This window comes from Epinephelus lanceolatus, chromosome 22 (assembly GCF_041903045.1).
Source record: "Epinephelus lanceolatus isolate andai-2023 chromosome 22, ASM4190304v1, whole genome shotgun sequence".
NCBI lineage: Eukaryota > Metazoa > Chordata > Actinopteri > Perciformes > Serranidae > Epinephelus > Epinephelus lanceolatus.
The window spans coordinates 18957961-18977868 of NC_135755.1; the positions used below are offsets into that span (position 1 = coordinate 18957961).

At 43.3% G+C, this 19908-nt stretch overlaps 1 protein-coding gene across 2 annotated transcripts; it reads left to right on the forward strand.

The window, feature by feature from the left end:
* Positions 1-1486: 1486 nt before the first annotated feature.
* On the forward strand, positions 1487-14659 carry gpr185b (G protein-coupled receptor 185 b). 2 transcript variants are annotated; one of them, XM_033651863.2, is made up of 2 exons: positions 1487-1695; positions 3413-14659. In XM_033651863.2, the coding sequence occupies exon 2, from the start codon at positions 3415-3417 to the stop codon at positions 4480-4482; it is 1068 nt and encodes a 355-aa protein (XP_033507754.2). In that variant the 5' UTR covers positions 1487-1695; positions 3413-3414; the 3' UTR covers positions 4483-14659. The 2 variants fall into 2 exon arrangements, with proteins under 2 accessions (XP_033507754.2, XP_033507753.2); XM_033651862.2 differs by lacking the exon at positions 1487-1695 and adding an exon at positions 2289-2541.
* The last annotated feature ends 5249 nt before the right edge of the window (positions 14660-19908 follow it).

A 19908-nucleotide genomic window follows, 5' to 3' on the forward strand; every position in this document is an offset into this window, starting at 1 on the left:
GGGAAAAATATTTTTTATCTTTCAAAATAAATGGAATGACTTTCCCCACATGTCCCTCATCATCATATATATACTAGGGGTGGGGGAAAAAAATGGATACAGCATAGTATCGCAATATTTTTGTGAAGCAATAGCCTACAGTATCGTCACACAGTGTCAAGTATCAGTTTTTTTGGTATATAAATTATCAATATGACAATACAAATTAAACTTCAGGTAGCCTACTAGAATAATATAATCAATTGCTTTTCCAGTCCACTAGGTAGGAATGTTCGTATTAGATTTAACAGAGCTTTCTGTTGACATTATTTACAGTTGAAAAAAGGTAATAAATTGCACATATTTTAATGCTAGCATATTGCAACAGGTTTTTAAATCGCAATAATATTGTATCATGACTCAAGTATCATGGTAATATCATATCATGGATCCTCTAGTGATTCCTACCCAGAGTACATACCAAAACTTTATATAACTTTTTATATGAGACCCTGCGTCCTCATTTGTCATATTTTGGGTTTACTTGACCTTATACTTCAATCTACTTAACTTAGACCTGTTGTCCTCGTACGTGGACACTTTTTGTGCCATCTAGTGGTAGTAAGAGCACAATACACTAATCCATGTAAAAACAAGATGGCAGCCATCTCTGCCAAGTCAGTCTGCAGCTGATCCCAACACAAAAGTGGTCACAGTGTATGTATGTATGTACTTTTTTTATTTTTACTTTTATTTTATTGTTGTCCCGTTTGAGGACATTGAGACTTTAATATCATCGCCAGTGTTTTGTTTTTTTATACTTATGGAGTCCTACCAATCCTAAATAGCTAGGAGAAATTCAAAATGCAAAACAAACAAAAGGTCGCAGCAATGTATCCATAGATCTTAAAGTCAAACAATTCTGTAATATACAATAAAAGTTGATAAAATGACTAGACAAAAAGTCATAATTATAAATATTAGGTATAAATTATCATTGTAAAGTCATCATCAGTGTAAAGCTCAAAAAGTATTGCAACATATTTAAATCGCAATAATATTGTATCATGACTCAAGTGTGGTGATAATATTGTATCGTCGATTCCCACCCCTAGTATATACCAAAACTTTTAAGATATAACTTAATATAAATACATACATCACTATTTTTCAGTGACAAATGAAATGAGTTTACCCTAAAATGGTTCTATGTAAATGTCGTCATTCACTATAGCACAGCCATTCAATACACGTGCTGAGAGCAGATTTAGTAACATATCCTTATCTTAACCTGAAAATAATCCTAATAACATCACTAACGACATACTGGAAATATAAATAGAAATAATAATAAAACTAAGTTTCCTCTCCCGAAGGTGAATTTATGAATTCATTCTCCCTCTCCGTGATTCACACACCGACCATGATGACGGTGACTGGAGGAGCGGAGACTTCTTACGTCAGACGAGGAGAATGACAAGCGCGTCCAATGAGGGGCCGAGGATGTGCAGCGCGAGGACGGAGCTGCCTACAGAAGGCTAATAACCATGCCAACCGAGGAATATAGCGCGCGCCGCTGACAGGGGAGAACGAGAGGGGGGGAAACCCTGGAAGAAGAGACCATAAAAATATACCTATACACACATAAAGTGGAGGAGAGAGGACACGCGAGGCGTCCTGGTTTCCTGCAGGGGGGAAGACGAAGACACGGAGCTGGTAATTTTCTCTCCTCTTTTTGTCTCTGTGGCGTGGTCTCCCCTCCATCCCTCCTCCCTCCCTCCCTTCCCTCCTTCCTCTCTCGCGCTGGCTCAGGGACTGCACTGCTGCAGCTGAATGAAACCGATCCAGGTATTTATTGTTCTCTCTATGGCTAAAACACACACTCACGGCGGTGTGAGGGCGCGTGACGGGGTTTGAGAAAGCTGCACGAGCTCCCGTTACCGCAGGGATGTGAGCCCCTCAGCTGCGGGGCTTTTGGTGGAGGTGGAGGAGGTGGTGGGGATGGTGGTGACCTTCCCCGGCCGTTTGCAGTCATTGACGGTGTGTGCGCGCGTGCATGTGTGCGTGCGTGCACGGGAGCATGAAAGAGCAGAGATGAAAAATAAAAAAGGGGGCGGGGGGTGAAGGAGGAAGGGTGTGTGGAGAGGTTGAGGTGGGAGGTGTGTGTGTGTGTGTGTGTGTGTGTGTGAGAGAGGGGAGAGAGATTTTTTTGTGAATGGAGCTCCACATCCTTTTTGGCGCGAGCGCGCGCGCTGGCAGCTCGACTGGCTGAGCTAAAATTAGCCTGTGCCGGATTTTTTTTTATATCGTGTCTGCGTGCGGCTGCAGCGGCATATGTGGATCAGAATCTGAATTAAAAGATGCGGGCGCACACGCACTCACGCACGCATGTCTGGGCACGCGCTCATACACGCCACCGGTGAATAGGACAGCAGCTACCACCGCGCCGTGCCCCAGGACGTCATGCACCATTTTTAGAGATGCTCTAAAAATAGAATTTGTTGATGATGGTTTTGACTGGGAGGAAATTGAACACCGTCTCCAGTACCTGGCGTCCTATAGGTAGGGATGCACCACACTGAAGCTTTGCTGGCTGTTTATTTATTGTTTATTTGGTGCGTGTGGGATGCTCGTGCTGTCACGTTGCTTTGGAGCCAAAATGGAAGGATTATTTCTGTCATGTAACGGATTACTTTCCCCCTCTTTCCCTCCTGTGTATGTGCGTGTCCACACCTGCTATTGTGCGGCTGCTGCTAATTACCTGTCAGCGTGGTGCGTGGGAGCTGCTGGTGACGTGCGTGCTTGGGGTCAAGAGTTGTTTTCATGAATGGATGAATGAATGGGCGGATGGACGGGTGAAAGGTGTCTCTTTTGCTCCCTTGATCCAAAGGGGGTAGGTGTTAACACCCCCTTCTTCTCCTTGTCCTTCTCTTCCCTGCATCCCTCCTTTGTTTTGTCCTCAACTCTTGTCTCCTGTCCTGTTTCCTTCTTCCCCTTTCCACAACCTCTTCTTCCTCTCTGCTCCGTCCATCTTCAAACTTTCCTGTCTTTCGAGACTTCATCGCTGCCCTTTTCTGAACTCCTACCCTCCTCACTTTCCACTCAACCCCTGATCCACTCATACTTCTTTATCTTCTCTTTCTCTCCTCCCTCATTCCTCCTTCCCAACTCCCTCCGTTGGCTCTCTGTTGTGCATATTTTATCATCCCCCTTGTCTGAACATTTCCCCGTTCTCTTACATATTATCGACTGCAACTTCCTCCTTCGTTTCTCCTCCCCTTCCCTCCTCGCTGCTCTTTCCCATCTCTGATTTCCTTTCATCTCGCTCTTGTCTTTTTCCCATCTCTCCTCCCCCCATTACAAACTTCTCTCACTCCTGAACTTACTGACTCCTTCCTTCCTTCCTCCCTCCCTCTTCCTCTCGTTTCTCCAGCTATGATTCTCTCCCTGGCCGCAGCAGCCATGAGTAGCGGCAGCGGCAGCAGCCTCAACTCCTCCTCCTCCCTCGACCCCTTCGACTCCTCCACCTCCTGGAGCCTGGCTGAGGACCCTTCCAACTCCTCCTCCGAACCTGTCGTGCGAACTCTGACCCCTGACCTCCAGCCGGCGACCACCGCTGTAGCCATCCAGGAAGTCAGCCCCTGGGATATCGCACTTTGCGTGACCGGGACGCTCATCTCCTGTGAGAACGCTCTGGTGATCGCCGTGCTGTTCTACACGCCAACTCTCCGGGCTCCCATGTTCATCTTGATTGGATCGCTGGCGGTGGCGGACCTTCTCGCCGGCTTGGGCCTCATCTTGAACTTTGTCTTCACTTACTTGGTCGACAGCTCGGTGGAGTTTGTGACGCTGTTGTCGGTTGGACTGCTCATCTCGGCCTTCTCTGCCTCCGTCCTCAACATCCTTGCCATCACAGTGGACCGTTACCTGTCGCTGTACAACGCCCTGACCTACCACACTGAGCGGACAGTCACCTTCACCTACGTGATGGTGGTCTTCATCTGGGTGTCATGCCTAACGCTCGGCTTGCTGCCGGCGCTCGGCTGGAACTGTCTGAGGGACGAGTCCACGTGCAGCATCTGCCGACCCGTCACCAAAAACAACGCCGTGGCGCTCGCCGTCACCTTCCTGCTGGTCTTCGCCCTGATGATGCAGCTCTACCTGCAGATCTGCAAGATCGCCTTCCGCCATGCGCAGCAGATTGCCGTGCAGCACCAGTTCGTGGCCATCTCCACCACCAAAGGCGTCTCCACACTGTCGGCCATCTTGTGTGCCTTTGGGGCGTGCTGGCTGCCGTTTGCCATGTACTCCATAGTGGCCGACTCTAGCTACCCCGTAATATACACCTACGCCACGGTCCTCCCGGCTACCTGCTGCTCTGTGATCAACCCCATCATCTATGCGTTCCGAAACCCGGACATCCAGAAGTCGCTGTGGATGGCCTGTTGCGGATGCGTGCCATCCAACCTCTCTCTCAGACCCAGGACCTCCAGTGATGTGTAGCAGGGAAGGTTGGTTTCTGTCTGGCATGATGCTTGACGCTGAGTCAGGGTTGTCGGAGGGCGAGGATGAAACGGGGAACAGGAAATCTGGAGGTGAGAGGTTGAAGGTTACAGCCGAGGAAAGAGATTTCCTCTACTCTTCATATCAGGGCTGGTAGGCTGATGGGGAATGCATGGCTGGCCACGGTAAAAGTGGCACGGGAATGGGGAGAAGCCAGGACAGTGCATGGTCAAAAAAAAAACCGATAGAGCTAATAAAGGAGAGAACCATGAGAGCGAAGGAGGTGGCGTGAAACCAACTGCAAAAACCTGATTTTTAAGGTATCCTCATGATGGTGGCAGGAGAGGCAGGGGGTGTGTCGGGTGACTTTTCCAACTAACCTCCATCCGGGTGCGAGAAGTGAGGCCTACTTCTCCAGAGTAGCATATATGTGACAGTAGGATTCAGAAGGAAGTGTCCTAAAATCTCTGTAGGACACGAGCTTGGGCAGCACTGCATGGTTATGCAATCAGAAGGAGTGAAACAGTCTTAAAATACAGTGTGTGTTTTCACTGATGTGTTTGAAATTAAGTGGATAAAAATACAATGAGCTAAATATACACAACGAATGACCTTGAGTATTCTCAACGAGCTATCTTTGCAGTCTTCTCCTGACGGGAAAACAAGAATATTTCCTCCCTTGAAACACATTTTAACGACCATGTTCCCTTGATCTGATGCAGATTAAGTCATTAATGAGTTTATAGACAGAGAGTGCAACAATAATTAACTCTTATGTGCTGAGATTGGAAATTGGATGGTGTTCGTGATCATTAACATAGCTCGTCTGCCAAGCCCGTTTTGACTTTTCCCAATGCCAACAGCACAATCTGCATTTTGTCAAATGCAGTAACACATTTCAATGCATGAAGCTGGCATAAAAAAAATGTGCTCCTCCTAATCATGTAGCATTCCTCCTCACACACAAGCTGGTCCACCAGGCTCCCTAACACATAGATAACCCCCGACTGGTTTGCAAAACCTAGAGAGGGGTTTCCACATTTAGTCCAGCGCGTGTCGTCCTTGGTGTGATGAAATCAAATCTGCTCCTGGTCTGAGGGAGGAGAGAAAAAAAAACGGGTTTCTCAGCCAGCCGCTGCGCCGTGACTGTGAAGTAGAGAGAGCTGAATTCAGCACCAAGGACAGCGCCACTGCAGAGTGCTGCTACCCTGGGAATGCTCTCTGCTGCGGGGGGGAGAGCGCCGGAAAGTAGGCTACGCTGTTCTCTACACACCATCTTGATAGGGACTGTGAGACGGGTTTTAAAGGGCCATTCCGGCTTGACTGGAGTTTTGGTGCTTTTTTGCAACAGATGCAGTGTTGACTGATGGATTATTTTCACACATACATGATGGATAAAGGTATTTTAAATCATTTCTGCTGGGTTATTTGCATGAATCAGTCTTGAGAAGACAGAATTTGTCCAATTAAGGCTATCACTGTGACTCAGAGAGCAGCTTTTATTTTGAAATCACTCCCATATTGTGCTTGAAGAGTAGCAAATGTCAAACAAGAAGCTTTCACCAGCTCACGTGTCAAATTTGAGATGGTAAGGCTTCATTTTACACATTCATGCCTTTAATTTGCTGAATTCTTCAGGTAGTAGCTAATATTTCCACCTTTGTTTAAAGATATTTACATAAAGACATTTAAAATGAAGGCCACACTGACACCAAGACACTGAAAACCCTTTGTCAGTGAAGTAAAATAAGCAAGCACCGACAGAAAATGACTCCAATCATGCTCAAATTGTTCTTAAATACCCACTCAAGGTCCTACAGCGCGACTGTGACCCCATCCTTTCTACCCTCCGCCGTTCTCTGGCCTCTCTTGTATCTCAGAAATTATGCATGAGGAAAACAATGTATGGCCCCCATGAGTGCCGGTAAAGCACGCCTTCTGACACGGGCAAGGTGAAAGCAGCTGATGTTTTCCAGAGGCAGACGGGACCTCGGCGATTATCTACATCTGCGTATCGCCTCTTCGGCTCTAAATTTAGAGACAGCATTCCAACTCCATTGCCCGATTGATTATCCATTAGCTAGAGCTGAGCACAATCCATACTGAACGGGTCATTTTTCATGGAGACGGCTTTGGATGGCTACAGTGGATTCAAGTTGTACAGGTTGCCACAGTCACATTACTGCTATCAGTGCCAGACCTAGATCATGTGGTACCTTCGGCAAGCCAACCCCTACCCACCAAAAAACCTAGTATTACTGTAAGTATATTTTTGTACTGTATTCATTCCTAATGACAATTCAACACAAATACACAACTTCGCTAACAAACGATAACTATTAAGGCCACACACGATGACATCAATTTGTTAGCTGGAGGCAAAACACGACTCTCCACCACAGGGCTGTAGGCTCCATAGTATGCATAAATAAATATGTCGTCTTGTTGTGTTATTGGGAGCCAGAATAGAAGGAGTCATGGCTCAAAACTTAAATTTTATTGTATCAGCTGCCACTGCCCGTTAACAAAAACAGCTATAGCTACAGCTAGACAATTATGGTTAAATGCGATAAGACGAAAGGACTGGATGAAGGTGATCATCAAAAATGCTTGCATGTTACAGAAAAGGCATTTACTGTTGTAGAGATGAATAACGTTATGTGTATTAAGGGTTATCATGTCCACCTCATCAGAAACTGGGGAGGTATTAAGAGGAAAATCGGATTTCTCTGTAACGCTAACTTATTAGTGGTTAGCTAATGTTAGCTTCGATAGCAAAGCGAACTGGAGGAAACCGTGCAAGTGTCGATTCCCTTTGTAAGATTGGCATAGTGATCAACCACAAAGCTTCCTGTGACATCATCCGTCCACTGAGTGAGAGCATACGGGTCGGCCAGTCTGGTCCCGTTGGTCAGTGTTTACTTTTTCGAGTAACACTCGTGGTCTCGGAGAGTGAGTGACCTGACATGGTGCGTTCGTAAATTCAGTCTGATGCTCTACACTAAAATGAGAGCCTAATTCTATGTGAATTAACAAACATTTAATTTAATTACAAATTTACTCCACTTGGTGCTCTGCTGCTCCGTCTCCCCAGACAGAGTGTCCAGAGTGCACTCTGCCAATCCAAGAGTGCGGTGCTCTGGATAACTGAACGGTACTTTCCGACAGAGCTATGAATTTACGAACGGTCCAGTTTGTGCCAGTATGCGCTCCAACACTCTGAGCGAGTATTTCTGAACGCACCACTCGCATCATCTTCCTCCATTGTCTAAAACAAGCTGACATAACTTGCTAGCTAGAACTGGCTAATGTCTGCAGAGAACTGTTTTGCCTCCAGCTAAGCCCCGCCCACCAAAAAACAACATACTATTTACTAACAGTAAAAGGGTCTATATTTAAAGATTTGTTCTGCTCCGCCATTAAATGTTTTTGTCATCTCCCACGGCTGTATCGCTCTTGAACTGTGCTACACTGCCTCCATGATCTCCTGTGGTACTGCTCCATTTCATCCATATCTGTAAGCTTTCAGAAATGTGCACGGCACAGACGAAATGAATGCAGAGTCTGCACAGAAGGCTCTGTGCGTGTCCGTATCTAATGCTGAGCATAAATGAGCCCTTAGTCACGTGGTCAGGAAGTAATCATACATGCAGGGGAAACGGCAAACGCCTATCTGAACAATATGGCCACAGAAATCTATAATAATACTGTAAACATGAGCATCAGATGGTCTAAATTCCTGTGGACTGTGCTGTACGCCTTCTATTTTCACTTCCCTACTTGCAGCCTGTCAGCAGTTGCTGCACACACACACACACACACAAATGCCCCGCCTCGAAGAAGCAGCGCAGCTCTGCCCCGGGGTTCCTCTGAAGGCTCGGCGGGTTAATGAGAAGCGAGAGAGGCGAGGTGACGCGGCGTGAAATAGAAACGCCGGGCGAGACGCGCTTTAACGTAACCTCAGGTCACGTCCACCTTGCACCCAATCAGGATGAAGTCATTCCCCACTGAAAGGGCATCATGTAAGTTAAATCCAGCTAATGTTAATAACATCTGGGTAATAATGGCGCCTAATGTACAGAGGATGTAGTGAGGACGAGCAGGGGAGCGGATTTATTGCCAACCTCTATCTGCATTTAAATGATCTACGGAGATAGTTTTCACTGGTGTTCCTCTGCACAACCTCACAGAGAGGTACCATGACTAAGCTCCTGGCATGCTGCTAATATACATGTGTGGGAGGTGTGCTGGCTTTGGGAAAAGAGTTCATGGAAATGGTATGGGCTGCAACTATATGGGCTGCAACTATAAACTCACTCATCTCTACACTAGAAATAAAAACATACATGTAACGACAGAGAGTCGCTTCCAAATTCAAACGCTTTCTACCAAATAAACCACGACGACAGACGACAAGCAAAGAACACTTTGAAAATGGCGCTCAGGAGACGCAGGTATTAAGATTATTTTCTATAGTGTACATTAAAACTTAGCGTAGAAGTCTTTTCTATTGTTTCTTGGCAGCAGCAAACAATCAGTTGTTTTTGCAGCAGTTGTTAGCAGAACAACGGCTACACTACTCTGTCGACCACTTTATTTGAACAGGCAGAATCTCTTGTGTCTTTTTTGTTTGTCTTTTGTTTTTGTTTTTGTTTTTGGCCTTATTGGAACTGAAAAAAAAAAAAAAAAACTCCTTCGCAATAATGTCCAACTGTATTTTGCTGTGTACAAAAAGCCACAAAGGAGAGAAAGAGAGACAGAGAGACAGGTGGTGGGGCTCTGAATGGTTTGCAGAATAACTCAAACTAAATATTTCAAAGCAACAAATAGCACATTGTACTGTATGTGAGAGGAATATGGCCGGGGCCAGCTGGGGTTTTCCATAAAGACATTTCAGCAGGAGTGGATCATGGAAGTAGGACAAACCTAAATATGAAGCTAATGCTCTATTTCCATTTATAGATGCTGTGTTGCAGACGGAGATCTTGCAATGCTGTTTTCTCCGTCTCTCTAAAATTAGCTTTATTTTCATGTTTGTGGTCGTTTCACGAATGTCAGACGACTGTGTGAAGGTCACGGCTGTTAAACAAACTGACCACCTCCCTCTCTCCGTCTCTCTTTTTGCTCAATCACTGCATCGATGGAACTGCCGTACGGTGAAACACTTGCATCAATTATTAAGTGAAATACTTTAAATTACTCTGAAGCTGGAAGCATGAGATGGATGGAGTTTGGTACTTTTGGCAAGCTTGGTGAACTGCAGCACTGTGTGTGTGTGTGTGTGTGTGTGTAGGGGGAGAGATGCGACTCACCAAACTAATCGATCCCAGAGAGATAATTAAATCCATTTCACATAGGAATGTGATGCAGATCCTATTGGCACACAGTTCTCCTGTACGCACAACGATGTGTGAGACTTGCTTAGTCACCTGTGTTTGGAGATGCTAGATGGGACGCACAGGTTACATCTGACAGCCTAAATGTAACATTCATGGAGAATCTGCACTAGCTTGGCTGATGCTGACACACCGGATGTAGCTTTCAAGCTGTGCCTCTGTTTTACCTCTTTGTTAAAAATGAATTAAACTCAGATTCAATTAGGATCATGAACCAGACTTGGATTAAACAGAAATTAGTTTTGGTGGTTTGTTTTAGCCTCTGTTTTGGGACAGATGGCTGCGGTTTACAGCATATCACGAGGACAAATGTCATGGGAAGTTGCCAGCTTTCTAATGTTTGAAACTGTTTTGACTCTCAGTCTGAAAAACTCTTTAAATGGCAAACATTTCTCAGTGTCATCAGTTATTTCAGTGGGATTGGTGCGATCAGTGGATTTGCTCACTGGTATGGAAGCTCATTTGTGCCACTTTGATGAAGAAAGTATCCTGTCATAATGATGAGAAAGTTTCTTGAAATAATGACTTGGTTTCTCAAAAATAATGAGGTAGTATCCCAAAATAGTGACTTGATATCCCAAGATCATTAGTTAGTATCCCAAAATCAAGTGGTCATATCTCAATATAATGAGGTAATATCTCAAAATCATGAGTTAGTAGCCCAAGATAATGAGTTAGTATCTCATAATAATGAGGAAGCATCCCAAGATAATGTGGTAGTTTCTCAAAACAGTGTGTTAGAATTTAAAAATAATGAGGTAGTATCTTGAAATAATAAGGTAGTTTCTCAAAAAGTGAGGTAGTATCCCAAAATAATGACTTGATATACCAAGATAAAGAGGTAGTATCTCAAAATAATGAGGTACTTCTTCAAAATGAGTAGTATGTCAAAATAATATGGTCATACCCCAAGATAATGAGGTAGTATCTCATAATAATGAGGAAGTATCCCAACATAATGTGGTAGTTTGTCAAAGTTAGCATCTCAAAATAATGAGGAAGTATTCCAAAGACAATGTGGTATAATGAGGTAGTATCCCAAAAATAATGAGGTACTATCTCAAGATAATGAGTTAGTATCTCATAATGAGGACGTATCCCAAGATAATGTGGTAGTTTCTCATAATAATGAGGTAGTATCTCAAAATAAGGTAGTTTCTCATAATAGTGAGGCTTTGTTGTAAAATAATGACTTGATATCTCAAGATAAGTTAGTATCTCAAAATAATGAGGTGGTTTCTTCAAAATAATGACGTAGTTTCTCAAAATAATGAGGTGGTTTCTTCAAAATAATGACGTAGTTTCTCAAAATAATGAGGTAGTATCCCCAAATAATAACTTGAAATCCCAAGATAATGAGGTGGTATCTCAAAATAATGAGATAGTTTCTCAAATTAATGACTTGACATCCTAAGATAAGTTGGTATCTCAAAATAATGAGGTAGTATCTCAAAATAATGATTTGATATCCCAAGAAAATGAGTTACTATCTCAAAATAACGAGGTTGTATCCCAAAATAATGAGGTAGTATCCCAAGATAATTTAAGTCATTATTTTGAGAAAATTGGTCATTATTTTGAGATAGCGAGTTATTATTTGGAGGTTTTTGGAAGGTTTCTCATGATAAATAGTTAACAATCTTTTTTTTCCCCAAACACAGAAATGGACTTACATACATAGAAGCAAAGTAAATCAGTTCAAATTTTTTGGTATGCTGATCTGACAGTGCTGTCAGAGAGCTGGAGAATCTGACAGAGACAAAGTATGGTGTCTTAATAGCTGTGCTGGATTATACACTTTTATTTAACTCTCCTCTGTCGGAGTATAAACTGACAGTTAGCTAGCTCGCTATTTTTTTGTTTTGATTTTGCAAACAAAATTTCGGGGTAAGAGAAGTACAGAGAAAATAAAAAGAAGCTCAGGGAGTTATTGTGACCAACTAGTGCTAGCATGTTGCTGGCTGCTAGCATGTTAGTAGTTAGGTTGCCAAGCATCTAGAACCACAGACTAAATGAATATCTCGCTGGAACCTTTTGGGTATGAAATTGCCTTTAAGGTGGAGTAAATGTCTATAAGTGGATAATATATTCCTCTGTGGGTTGAGAAAATTGTTTGACCTCTAGCCTTCGTTTCAACACCTGCCATGGACAAACTTTAAGATAAATGTTGGGTACGTTTTTGGACATTTTGGTAATATGTTTCGGTGGGCGTTTTTTGTCCTTTGGCAGTGAAATGTCAACTATCTGGCATTTTTCCAGAGTAAAACAAACTCTATTTGATCCAAGTCTGGAGGGAATCATGAGCCCCAAAGTGAAACCACAAATCAGCTGTTTCACGAGTGACTGAAATGTTAAATCCAGCATCGCTCAGCTGGAACTGGAGCGACCGAACAGCTGATCTGAAGTCAGCGTTAACTCCGGCGGCATCACACAGCTGTATTTTAAACACCGTCTCTGATGGTCCCATCTGGCATGTCCATCTAGTGATTGTTTTAACAATTAATAACACTCATCTGTGAATATACCACTACTCAGTCAACCATTCCTGGGGCAGGAGTGGAGCGACCACTCACTGTGTGTGTGTGAGTGTCTGTCAACGTGTATGTGTGTGTGTGTGTGTGTGTGTTTATGTGTGTTCTCCCCCCGGGATCATAGCCAATTGTAATGAACCATAACTCAACCAACTCTCACTGTAAACACAAACACACGCAGAATGGTTTTGTCAGCCGCTATACAGGACTATAACTCAATTTAAAAAAAAAAGAAAAAGACCTATTGTACAAGTGAGTGTGTGTTATTTTTATTATGCAATGCTGTACAGAAATGTATATTTTTGTAATGTTCATCAGGGCATGAGTTACAAGACATGGTCGCTGCTGTGAGCATGAGTTTGTTGTGAGTGTGTGCGTACGTACGTGTGTGTGTGTGTGTGTTTTCTTCCTCTTCTTCTGTGTTCTTCCTATAAACAAATGTCAAAAGTTTCTTTGGGGAAAAAAAGAAGTTGTGTGTCGGATATGCTGAAAAAGTGCCATATTTTTTGACTTTATAGTGTCTTAATTTTTTGTTTTTCTTGTGTATTAGAGGGTTGATTCTCATTGTGGAGTCAGTAAATCTGTAAACAACTACAAAAAAGCTCAACATGGTCAAAAACAGCAACTCATGAGCAGCAGGGTAAAGAAAGAAGAAAAAGGCTGTTATTTAAAAGTACTTGACCTTGATGTTATTGATCACTACACTGAGCAAACAGACCAATTCCAACAATCCAAACTCTGTATTTCCTCCTGTAACGTCAGAGTTGCAGCAGCAGCAACATCAGAGATGATATCAGTGTCTCTGTCAAACGTCTTCTTGACTTAAATTGCGGTAATCTGAACAGTTTCAGCATAAAAAAGACGTGCGCTGAACGACAGGGAGAAAGTCAGGGAGGGAGACTGTGCGTGGCTGCGTTGTACGTCACAGAGTCAGGTTTCCAGTGACGTCATTTTGTCTGAGTCGTGTCTAAGGGAGCAGGTCGTTTCAAAGACATCCCCCTCTCTCCACCGTCCTCCTTTCACAAGTGTCCCCCTCGCTCCTTCCTCCCCCTCATCATCCTTTTATCTACACCCCCTCTTTTTCCTCTCCATTCTCTCAGACATCTCCCTCCTGTCCTCTTTGCTGTTTCATACGTGCCCCGTCTTTTTGTTCCCGTTCCCTCTCTCCTCAGTCTTCCTGTCACTTTTCCGCATGGTTTTCACCCCTCTTGCTCATTCCCTCCATCTTTTGCAATACTCCACACCTTCATCTCCTCTATCTCTTTTTACCCCCTCTCCCTCTGTCTCTTTCTCTTGTCTAACATTTTGCTATGCTTGGCCTGCAGGAAGCGAGTCGGTCGACTCCGTCTAAAAATAGTTACCCTGAAAGCAGATAAAAAGAGCAAAAGAAAAAAGAACAGCAGGAAAAAAGGAAAGGAAAAAAGAGGAGTGGTGGGAGGTAAAGAAGTAGAAATTGACCCTTCTTCCCTGAGCGCAGAAGCAAGCCTTCGCTTTGCTCCGTAGACGCATCCATCGTCCTCATCTTCCTTTTTCTCTCTTTCCCTGTTAAGTTTTTCCTTGTCTCATCTTCTTTGCACAAGCACACGTTCATCTTCTATTTTTACACCTCTCCTTTGAGTCTCTCCTTCCTTTTTTGTTTCTCCTGAGCACAAGCATCAACACAAGGGTTTTTAAAATGCAGGGATCAGGGCGAGTGCCTATACAGCGTCCGTCAGGCTACGTTTTCCCTCTGTAACCTACAACCTGGCAACACTTCAGGCAAGCAGAGATTGTCAATCAAAAATAAAACCATTACAGAGCTAATTTTCTATCGGACCGAGTATGGCCTTCATAGAAAAAAAAACATTGTTTTATGCATTGATATTGCTGGTCTGGATGAGGGAGCATCACCGGTTTTAAACCCTCAAGGTGAGGATGTTATTGGGTAACGATACTGTGATGTCACAGACCTGATACGGTGTCCTTGAATCATGTTTTTTTTGGGTTTGTTTCTACTGTATTCTCTCTGATTTTGTCCTCTTAAGTTGGTGTCGTGAAACAGTCGGTTACGATAAAAAGTACAAATGCACTTTATAAGATGGACATGTTACACATTGCACTTGTAAATGTCGAATGTAAAACCTTGAAGAGAAAGATTTATTTTTATTATTGTACATAAATGAGAAGAGAAAGTAAAAAAAAAAAAAGACTGCAAAAAAAAAAGTGGAGAATAATTTGCCAAATAAACTGAGAACAACAAAAGAAAGAAAAGTTTGTGTTTTTCTGCGTGCTGGAATGGAGTCAATCCGGTGACGTCAGTGTGTGTGTGGTGTTCGTGGGCGTTTGCGTGACATTGTCTGTGTGTGGGTGTTATTACGAGTGTGTGTGTGTGTGTGTGTGTGTGTGTGTGTGTGTGAGTCAGTATCGCAGGTCACTGTAGTGTTAAGGAAAGCCTGCGAGTATAAAAAGATGCCGCTGAATTATTAAACCACTCCCTGCTTGCATAACAGCGAGAGCGAAGCGACACGGAGTGAGAAGAGGGGAAGATGCAGAAGAAGAGAAAGAGGGAGGATCTGATCGGAGAGGATGCGACACACACACACACACACACACATGAACACACATCCCTATGACATTCACGTATAGGAAAAAGGATGAAGCCCAGAGGGGGAGGAGGAAAGGAAAGGACAGGTGCAAAAAAATGGCAGAGCAAAGATGCACAGTTTGTATATGTGAGTGTTGCCTAAAAACACACACATATATGTCATACGTGTCTCTGTGTGCAGGTATGTACACCCAGGGGTACAACACTATGTGTGTGTGTGTGAGGGCGTGGTGCTGGGACACACTAAAGCTTCTTAATAAATAATTAACAATGCAGCAGGAGGTTTGGGTCATCCAAATCTATGACGCAGGTGAGTGTGTGTGTGTGTGTATGTGTGAGAATTTTAACCTTTAATCAATCAAATGTGCTTGTGTGTCACTGAAAGTGTGAACTACAGGAGCGCCAGGCTGCATGGGTGCGTGTTTGACTCCTTGAATCACCTCTATGCGGCGTCTACATGGAGGGGAAGAGCTCCACCATGTGGCCAGAGGGAGGTGCTGCAAAGATGGGAGACGAGGGGGAAAAGACGCAGCATCCACCCACACACACTCACACACACACACACACACACACACACACGCACCTCACTTCTTTTACGTCACTACAGCAGCTCTCTCAAAGCAAGCACGAAGCCAACCCTCTCTTCGTCTTCCAACCTTACTGTCTCTATCATCCTCTACCTCACCCTCATTTACTCACTCTATCACTCTGCCCCCCCTCCCCTCCTTCTCTATGAGTCAGAAGGCTCTCTCCACCATCTGCTGCAGGATGCTGCAAATCACCTCCATGTATGTGCATGTGCAAGAAAAAACGAGCACAGAAGGTGGTGATATTCCTGCATCTGTTGTGTCCTCTTCACCCTGATCTAAAATTTAATGAAGGTTTGATTGAAACCTGTGACGATTAGTTCCTCCGCGTGGCCAGGAAATGATCCACGAGTGCCCTTAATGTGAACCGGACATTAGAACAGATCGTAGATCTGGCAAAGCTTTCTAGTTATTTTTAATATAATCCAGTGTGACTGTGATGTGGTGTCCTATATTTTGCAGAAAACCTCCACAGCCCATTGAGACACTGCCAGCTGAAGGTGGGGAGAGCTGGGAGCTCAAATCCAATCTCTGGTGCAAAATCAAAAATGTGGCTGAAACTCAAGCCTGTCTATCAAGGCTACTATGACAAACACAAAGAAAATCCCCTTCACAGCCACTTAAAAATGGATTTAGTACACATGACAAGGTTAACGCTACCGAGATACACAACTACAGGCCTCTCAGGGAACAGCATCTTTGGCCATCCACCTGCTGCCTTGATGCTCTGCCAACAAGCTTCTTTAAAAGCATTTTCAGCTGTTTGGCAACAGACTTGCTGCAATTAGTCAACCATGTCTCCTATCATTATGTAATTTCCCTAATGTTTGGAGGAGCGCTGCCATCAAGCCTCACTGAACATCTGTGGTAAGCAAATACAGACCTACACTGAACCCTCTGTTTGTAAGTAAAATATCTGAAATGATAACTCTGAAAAGAGAGAGCTCTCACTCACGTACTGAATGATATTTGTTTAGAAACTGATTCACACAAAATATCCGTCATATTAGTCGTATTTTACATGGCTGACTTCATAATAGTAGATGGAAAGCTGTGGTAACTTCCAGCCAGCAATAATATGTGGAGCCCATGTGGGTAGGAAATGGGTTGACAACTGGGCCCTATATAGGATGGTCCATGGGTTCCATATTGGCCCCATGCTGATTGCCCACATGGATGGGTTTACCCAAGTGGGCCCCATGTGGTTCTGCTAGGGCTACCTGGGATGGGGGCAAATAACCAATAACCAGTAACCAATTGACAATCCCATATATGGCCCATTTTCAGTCCACTTACCACCCACATGGGCCCACATACAAATGTTGGCTGGGTTTCTAATATATATGTATTGGATGAAGCAACATGACATGGAGTTCCCCAGGGCTCAATGTTTGGGCCTCCTTTATTTAGCCTTTATGTGCTTCTATTGAGCCAAATTATGCAGAATAATGAACTCTACAATCCTAATAATTCAGATGACATGTCGCTCTGTCACCAAGAGTAACTTATCTTGATAGTTTGTCTTAATATAAATGTGATCTTGGCCCAGTCCCATTTCATATTTGTGCCCCTACCCCTTGCTTTCAAGTTCCACCTTGCCTCTCGGAACAGAGTTGTGATTGAAAGCCTCTCCTGTGAAATGTGTTGTTTTTGGTATCAAGTCTCTGGGTAATTAGCAGTCATATATGATCAGGTGTTCCATCCAAAAGGGAAAAAAGTTTTTGATCACTGAAGCAGGTTGTTGCTGTGGTAGTTATGTGTGGGTGTTTTTGAGTATTACTGGAAACATGTTCGAGTTTGATGGACACTGACAAGTTTGTGATGGAAACTAAATGGATGGAGTTTTCAACTGACAAGTTTGACTCAGACTTTGATTCATCAGACATGGTAACAATCCGCACATCTATTAGGTCATCCCAGCATCTCAATGGCTTAAAGCATTGGCTTAGCCTCTACGTGCCCGTTTATGTAAACAGACATGCCAAATGTACTTTAGAACATTGCAAATATGCTGTCTTCTGCAGTGATTCCTTTTGCATGGGCTACAGGCAGCCTTTTGCAGTTGTCATGATACCTGTGATTCATTCACAGCTTCAGCGTACACTGTCAATCGATCAAAAAGTCATCAAATAAAAATGAACAATGCTTCATTACCAGGCCACTGGCGGTTTTCTGTAGGCTAACGTTAGCAACCCATGCTCCTACCCTGCCAGTTTGCACTGATACTAAAAGAGCGGTTACAAACACAGCAACTTTGCTGCCGTCTTTAGTTAAATTTTGGGCGTCATATGCCATCAAACATTAGCAAGCTAGCTAGCTTCTGTGAAGCACTTTATTTTGTTATGCCCTTAATAAAGAAAAGGACCATAATACATTGTAACGACATTAAACTAAGACTATAAGATGGTTATTATAATTTTTAAATCTTTATTAACAAAGAAAATAGAGTTGTGGGTTTCTTTTGTTGCTCGTAGCCATCTTACCAATAATTTCTCATAACACACTGTTTGAAGTGTGCCTCTGAAAAACCTCTGTTTGGAGGGCCATGTAGCCTGAACACTTTGCCCTTCCCCTTAATCCCAACAGGACTTGGGACAACCTACCCCTAAACGTGAATGAGTAAAAGGGTAAAGGCTAATGGGTAGGAGCAAGGGGGGTACTCAGATTGAGCCCTTAAGTTGCCCTGCATTAAGGTTATTTTTGGTTCCCTGTGAGTTGCCACATACAGCAAATGTACACCAATGGGTGTCACCTTTACAGTTGTCTCTCAATCATTTCACCCAAGCTTTCACCTCTGGAAACCAGCACATCATACTTTGGAGTTCCCCAGGGCTCAGTGTTTGGGCCTCTATTGTTTAGCCTTTACATGCTTCTATTAAGCCAAGTTGTACAGAAGAATCAACACTACAATCATAATTGTCACCAAAGGTAACTCCTCTCAGTAGTTTGTCTTTAAAAAAACAAACAAAACAAAACAAACAGACCCTGATCTAAACTGAGTCAACCTTGACTTACCTCCCTGTGATCTCAAGTTGCTCTGCATAAAGGTAGGATCCTGATTCCTTGTGAGCTGGCACATACTGCAAATGTCTGCAGCCGTTTCTGGGTCAAGCTTTCACCTCTGGACACAGCACATTCAGATAATGCTTTAGCAACATGTTTGCCACCTTCTATTTCTTTGTACAACTGTCACACTGGACTTACACTACAAAAGGGGATGGAGGACAGGGGTCACTTCAGCAGGTGTGTCATAATAGTGGATCCACTGATGGTATGTACAGTATGTCTCTGAGCAGCGATCTTCGACAGGTCATAGTCCTTTGTATCTGCGAGAGTTCAGAGGTCAGTAGCTTTTTCAAATACTGTTAGAGTATTTAAAGGTGTTTTTTTTAATTTAAATATCTCTTTAAGATTAAATAGTATCAATATTCAAGGGGGTGTACTGATCATTTGACTAAAAAATAAGTGTTAAAATCTTCACAGTGATAGATTATACACCACAAGCTACTTACAGGTCTCTACAGGCTGTATCATAGCGTTGCTGTCTGAAATGAAATGTCAACGAGTGAGAATTAGTTAAAAAATTTGTGTACTTAGCGAAAGGGTCAGCAGTAATTTAAAAAAAGACATTTTATTTAATAAGTTAAAACATGTCAAAGCACTGCTATGATCTTATAATTATTCAAACATCGGATCCAGTCTGTAAAATTACAAATATTCTGCCAACAGTGACTAATGTTTCTGACTTTATGTCATCAAATCAATAAATAAAAGTAGGTGACATCTTTTATTTATCTCTCCACAGGGAAAAGGAACCAAATATCTGGACTCAATATGTATGAGTCATCTTAAAAAAAACTGGTGCATTCTAACGACGTCAGATGAATCAACAGCATCTAATCCGAAGCCTTTGATTCCAACATTAGATCCAGACTAATATTAGACACAAGCAGAGAAGAAGGATGCAGGAATATTTTGGACTCTGATACCTATAACATTTTGTTTTTGTAAATCTGACTCACCTGCATTTTTCTAACAAATTTCGGGTAACTGATATTTCTCACCATTATGTGTGTGTGTTTGTGGAGCTTTCTGTATTTTCCACTGACCTCTCTCTGTCTCTCTGCTGTGTCACCATCTGTGCCCCAAAATGACTCCTCTCTCCCAAACAGCACCAATCGGTTCCTCCTCCACCCTGCCAAGGCCCAGAACAGCACGGCGCTGGAACAAACCGTGTTGACACCGGCGGGTGTGTCACAACGCTGAGAAAATGGAGTGATGATTGCTGGATTTACGTCACTGCTATGAGATGACTGACACTGCTGAAT

Excerpts from the sequence above, each read along its gene's own strand:
- gpr185b (XM_033651862.2), top strand. The coding sequence starts at position 2,484 with ATGATGGTTTTGACTGGGAGGAAATTGAACACCGTCTCCAGTACCTGG. Across the intron at positions 2,542-3,412 it reads CAGTACCTGGCGTCCTATAG|CTATGATTCTCTCCCTGGCC; the intron begins GTAGGGATGCAC and ends TCGTTTCTCCAG.